The sequence below is a fragment of the Castanea sativa genome, chromosome 1 (assembly GCF_040712315.1).
Source record: "Castanea sativa cultivar Marrone di Chiusa Pesio chromosome 1, ASM4071231v1".
Lineage (NCBI taxonomy): Eukaryota > Viridiplantae > Streptophyta > Magnoliopsida > Fagales > Fagaceae > Castanea > Castanea sativa.
The window spans coordinates 9428146-9434174 of record NC_134013.1 but is presented as its reverse complement, the minus strand read 5'-3'; the positions used below and the strand labels follow the sequence as shown (position 1 = coordinate 9434174).

The following is a 6029-nucleotide window of genomic DNA, read 5'->3' as shown; positions in this document are numbered from 1 at the left end:
GTAGTATCTATTGTTATTTTTCAGTAACAATTTATTGATTTTTTTTTTCGATTTTGCTTACAAATTACAAATGAAGAAAGGTATTTACCAATCAAATCTTCATAGAAAGACACTTCCTTTTTTGGGTAGGTCAACTTAGAGCCCAGAGCCCTCCATTGAACCAAAAAAAAGATACACCACTAGTAAAAGTATATAGTAAAATTTGGGAATCACATTAGCGGATAGCTCTCATTCATTAGATAGAAATACATTTATTTTATAACTTGTGCACATATTTAAGCCACGCCACATGAATCACGCAAGAAACTAACAATTTTCAATCTTTTTTCGTGCCATTGACATTGTTTTCACCAGCAGCAGGAAGCAATCCCTTGGCTCGGCATGTTTCAACAGCTCCTACAAACATTTCCTCCAAGTTGTATTTGAACTCAAACCCCAAGTCCTTAAGCTTTTTGGAAGAGAAACTGACAGTCTCCAAGTTGTCATCGATACCTTTGAACCTGAGAATCAATGCTTAATTGTCTCAATGGCCAAGCTCATAGTTGTACCAGATAACATAAATTAAGAAGAAAAATAATGTTTGCAAAATGTCAAATACCGTGAGAATTAAAAAGTGCTTACTTTGTAGGAACATTATACTCTGGAAAATTTTCTCGAAGCAGTTTTGCAATGTCATGAATGGTAGCATCCGTCCGGGAGCATATATACCTTCCCTCTGCCTTTGGATTCTCATACAAATATATATGAGAATTCACGAGGTCATCCAAGTGAACAAATTGGCCTTGCTTTATGATCGAGTAATGAGCTTCATTACCTGTAATTAAACAGGTTAGTCTTTATAGCAAAATTTAGCTAGAGTCATTTAGGTATTGTTCTTTATGTTTTCAAATTAAATTAAACCATGTACGTGGTTGCATTGACTAACATAGCACAGAGTATGGGATTCATTGGCCAATGCAGTCATATAATTGAATTTAACCAACACCTAAAGAATTTTAGGTAGATTTTATATAGGTTAAGTAATTAAGTTTCATGATTGTAGTACAATGTCACAATGGCAATAGCAATATGTACCAGTGATAGGAGAAAGTCCGGTTATAAGACTTGGTGGCATTGATGACATGATAAATGGACCAACCACAAGTGGTGGTATAATACTGATGAAATCCAAATTGTTTTCTTTGGCAAACTTCCATGCGGCTTGTTCAGCAAGTGTCTTGGACACGAAATACATCTGAACACAGAAGAATTACTCATATCATTCATCACTAAGTTTGCCAAACAAAATTAGATACAAACCAGAACAATGGTATCTTTAAGGGAAAATTTATAAATATAACAAAAGAGAGACAAAACGAAATGAAATGAATGCTAACCCATCCAGTCATCTTTTTCTTCCGGACAAATTCAACATCAGTCCAGCAATTTTCATCATAAACGGGCTTTATGTGTTCTTCAACATTGACAGTTCCTGCAGAGGATGTGAATACTAGTCTTCGAACAGTTTTTGCATTGACACAAGCTTTCATGATGCTTAACACACCATTTATGGTTGGCTTTATCACTTCATTCTGCAATGCAAATATTCAAAATTGAATGAATGTAGAGTAGGTGTAGGTCAAAAAGTTGGAAATTCATGTGCCAATGGGTTTTAAATGGCACTTATTACTGGTTTTTTTGGGTGCTCCTCTTCAACAGTATAGAAAAATAGGGTGATCGTCTGAGTGTTCACATTTCCGTTCTTTTTTTTTTGGTTGTTGTTGTGTGTGTGTGTGTGTGGTGATCCTCTCTTTTTAAATCCCCTCTAATCCAACCAAACATATTTCCTATTATTTTATAGAGCATTTTTTTTTTTAGTTATAAAAAACTAATATGACAAAAAATATGACCCATTCCATGTTAATAACCAAATAAATAAATTTCTTTATTACTACTTTATCGTATGAATAAAAAAAATTATACATTTATAAGGTTTATGTAAAAAGAAAAAAAGTTATTGTATTTTTACCATTTGACCACCCTTATTATTGGAATGATTAATACAATTTGTTAATTAGCTAGGGTAGGCATACTAAAAAATTTATTGCATAGAACTTACAAACTAATCACAAAAAAAGTGATTCTAGGGATTCTAAAAAATTTATTACACAAAATTTACAAACTGGTGTGTCACCAATCACCATAAAACAATTCATTCATTTATTAGATAGTTGAAACCTACTAATCACATTCATTGATACGGCAGTTTGTAAATTTAAGATGTAAAATTTGTAATAATTTTAGCATTCCCATCACAAAAAAAGCAATTTAAAAGTTTAATAATTATTAAGTGGTTGAACCACGCCGTTTCTTATCACATCAATTTGTAAGTTTTATTTAATAAATATTAATTAATTTAACATTTTTATATGAATAATATTATAGACACAAAATTTTTCATTGCAATTGAGTTATTAATATTAACAATTCTTTTTTCTTCTTCTTAATTTTCATTTGGCCCACCAGTCCACTACCTAATAAAACAACTTGTGAAATGCATTTGTCAAATCTTTGATCGCCTAAACACTTATTGTCGCTGTTTGTTGTGTAGTATTTTTCTTTTAAGTAATGCTAAGACAACTTAAAATGATACAATTTGTGCAACAGCTTGCTTATATGACAAGTTATAAGTGGTACAAATGCGATGATAGGTTTATGTGATAATGCACCTCTATCACACACAACTCTCTACGTGAGCAAATCATGTTACAAGAACATGCAATTTATCAAAGTACACTGTGAAGCCCATTTTAAAAGGACATGCGATTTATCAAAGTACACTATGAGGCCCATATTAAAAGTACACGAGAATTATAGATATACACTTAGAGTCTATTTGAATACCGCTTATTTTGCTAAAAATTAAAAACTGAAAACACTATAACAAAATAATTTTTAAATGTGTAAATAATATTCTGGGACCAATTTTTAAAGTTTTTTTTTAATAAAGTACTTGCGGGTCCCGTAAACAGTGCACGAGACCCATTGAAAAAACATAATATGATATTTGAAAACGTGAAACGCTCTTTTCAAAAAAAAAGAAAAGAAGAAGTAAATGTGAAACGTAGACGCACTGCTTTTCAGCACTATCCAAACGGATACTTAACGTGTGTTTGGATATCTTTTATTTGTTGAAAACTAAAAAATTATTACTGAAAATACTATAACAAAATAATTTTTAAAAGTATGAATAATATTATGGGACTCAAATTTACCTAAAAATCTGTAAAAAAGTGAGTTGAGTGATACTCGATCAGTAACTATAAAACCAACTAAAAAAACGCAACACGCGGATTGGGCAAAACACCCAATCCAAAAGCACACTTAACATTATTGCCTTATTGGTGATAGCAACAGACGAGAGTATGACTTTTTTTTTCTCCCATTCATTCCGGCCTAACTTTCGAGTTTCTACATCCTAAATTCCGGCCACACAGCTGCTAGACACTCCAATTATCACTGCTTAATTACGAAAATAAATCCAACACACACAAACAAATTAACATATTGATAGTTTTCTTTTCAGATACAAAGATTGACCATGCCTTTTATATCAATATTTGATAAGTGCAGGAAAAGAAACAAAAAGCAACAAGCAAAGTCATTGTTTCTTGTATCATATTTGTTTTTGAGGTCAACACCAAAAACCTTACCTCAGGGTCCTTGGACTCAAAGTCCATGGGAGTGGCCACATGGAAAACACCAGTGCACCCTTTAATTGCTTCATCAAAGCTGCCCTCTTCATTCAGGTCAGCCTTCCACAGTGTCAGGTGCGTCGATGCCTTAGGCAAATCTATCAAATGCTTTACCTTCTTCAAGTTCTCTGCAACCCACCACAACCAAACAAAAATCAGTAAGAATAATAAGACTTTTTATGTTCCTGTCACGAGTACTTGATGTCTGTGCGAGTGATTGAGAAAAAGTAATAAGTTAATTTAATTGTTTATTACTCACGGTGGATTCCATTAGAATCGAAAAAGTTGTGGTAATAACTGAGAAAAGAAATACAAAACCAGACCTGGGTCTCTCACGGTGGCTCTGACAGTGTAACCACGCTCTAGGAGTCTCATGACCAGCCATGATCCTATGAATCCGGCAGCACCAGTGACACAAACAGTCTCACCCTCTGAACCCATGTTAATTCTCTTTACTTGTTTGGAAAGTTAAAGTATAAGGGAAGGAGACTTAAGAGAGTGAGACTATACTGTAATGAAAATAAAATATTAACGCCGATAATGGTGTTTGGGGGTCTTGCAATGCTTGACTATAAATAGTAACCTATGCCTTGTTTACTATGGAAGCTAACACATTTTTTGTCGCACAGCTAATCACGTGATTATCACTTACCATTCTACCCAAAAAAAAAAAAAATGATCACTTACCTGCAGCCAGTAATCGCACGTGTGCGCTACCACGAAGTTGTAGTGGTAGATGGAAGAGCCAAAGTCTAAACACACCTACTCTTTGCACTAAAAAAAAATACACACCTAATCTCGGAACTATTATATGGCCTGAATTTTTGGCTTTCTAATAAGGTTGAACTTTGGGACTTCATGTCATTTGGCTCAACGGATACCCTACCTTACATATATTGTCATTTCGTTAATTGGGCGAAGTATCATGTACACAATGGGCTATAGGCCTACAAGCCTACTTCCATTCTTCTATCTATGTCAATTAGGTTTCGGGCCCTTTCCCTTTGATTTATGCAGAGCTTAACACTAAGGGTCTGTTTGGTTGGGAGGATGAAAAAGTGGGAGGATAGAAAAGATTTTAGTTTCTCTTATTTGTATTTGGTTGGGAGAATGGAAAAGTGGAGGGATGAAAAACTTTTTTGTTTGGTTGAAAATAAAGTTGGTATAAATTTACCGTTATGTCCCTATTAAATAAAACAAAAAATAACACATTATACTTTTAAAAAAAATTGTGTATAGATGGACACTTCATTAAAGTTAAAAAAATAATAATAATAGTATCAAAAATTAACCCAAAACTGTTTTCTAAAAAAAAATGGAACAAAAACAAAAACCAACCAAAATTAATGAGAAAATAAATATATGAGCACCAAAAAATTAAGAAAAAAAGAAGAAGAAGAAAGCTAACACGTCTGGACAAAATCAAAGAAAGAGAAGAAAAAAAAAAGCCAGAGCACGTTAGTAAGTAGAGAAAGAAAAAAATCAAAAGAAAAAGAAAAAAGAAAAAAAGCCAAGCACGTCAGTAAACAGGGGAAAAAAATCAAAGGAAAAGGAAAAAAAAAAGAAAAAAAAAGAAGAAGAAGCCAAAATCGTTAAAAAAAGATGGGGCAGTTTTGTCTAAATATTTTTCCCAATTTTCACTCTAATTTTCTCTCCAATTTGGAGAGATTGTATTTTGAAGGGAGATGAGAGAAAACTTGTAAGTCCCACCACTTTTCTCTCCCCCTCTTCCTCTCAACCAAACAATGGAAAATACCATTTTCCACCCTATTTTCATTTCACTATTTTCCATCCTCTCTGTTTTCACTCCAACCAAACATACCCTAAGATCTGTTTTTTATGTCTAGTTTCATGATGATTACTTTTTATTATTAGGTTAAGCTAATAATTAGTCTTTGGTATAAGTGAGGTTCGACTTCATATTTCTTATTTAATGACTGGAGAATTTACCGATTAAGCTCATTAAGACCCATTGTTTTGTTTTTCAATTGTTGATTATTAAGATTTGAGTTGGTTTTAGTATAAGATCTCAGTTTATTTCTATCCAAAAAAAAAAAAATCTCAGTTTATTTTTATTGCATAGCTTTTTAAAGTTTTATTTTTGTAGGCATAAATATACTTTTGTGCAACTTATTTACGTACAGTTTAACACACTTTAATAGAAGACAAAATCAATAGATGATATTGATATCAAATAACTATGGTCGATGATGGTTGGATGTCCCATGGCAGCAAATAATAGCCATGATCCAGTGGCAAAGGCTTGTTTTGGGCTTTGAGGATCATTGCCTTGCT

The 6029-nt window shown here is 32.9% G+C and overlaps 1 protein-coding gene across 1 annotated transcript; it reads right to left on the bottom strand.

Moving 5' to 3' along the window:
• Positions 1–201: 201 nt before the first annotated feature.
• Positions 202–4282, bottom strand: LOC142642611 (dihydroflavonol 4-reductase-like). Its single transcript, XM_075817006.1, has 6 exons — positions 4058–4282; positions 3693–3862; positions 1377–1571; positions 1075–1234; positions 622–814; positions 202–500 (listed from the first exon to the last, which is right to left on the bottom strand). Exons 1-6 carry the CDS (start codon positions 4173–4175, stop codon positions 317–319), a joined length of 1020 nt encoding a protein of 339 aa, XP_075673121.1. The 5' UTR covers positions 4176–4282; the 3' UTR covers positions 202–316.
• Between the last annotated feature and the right edge of the window lie 1747 nt (positions 4283–6029).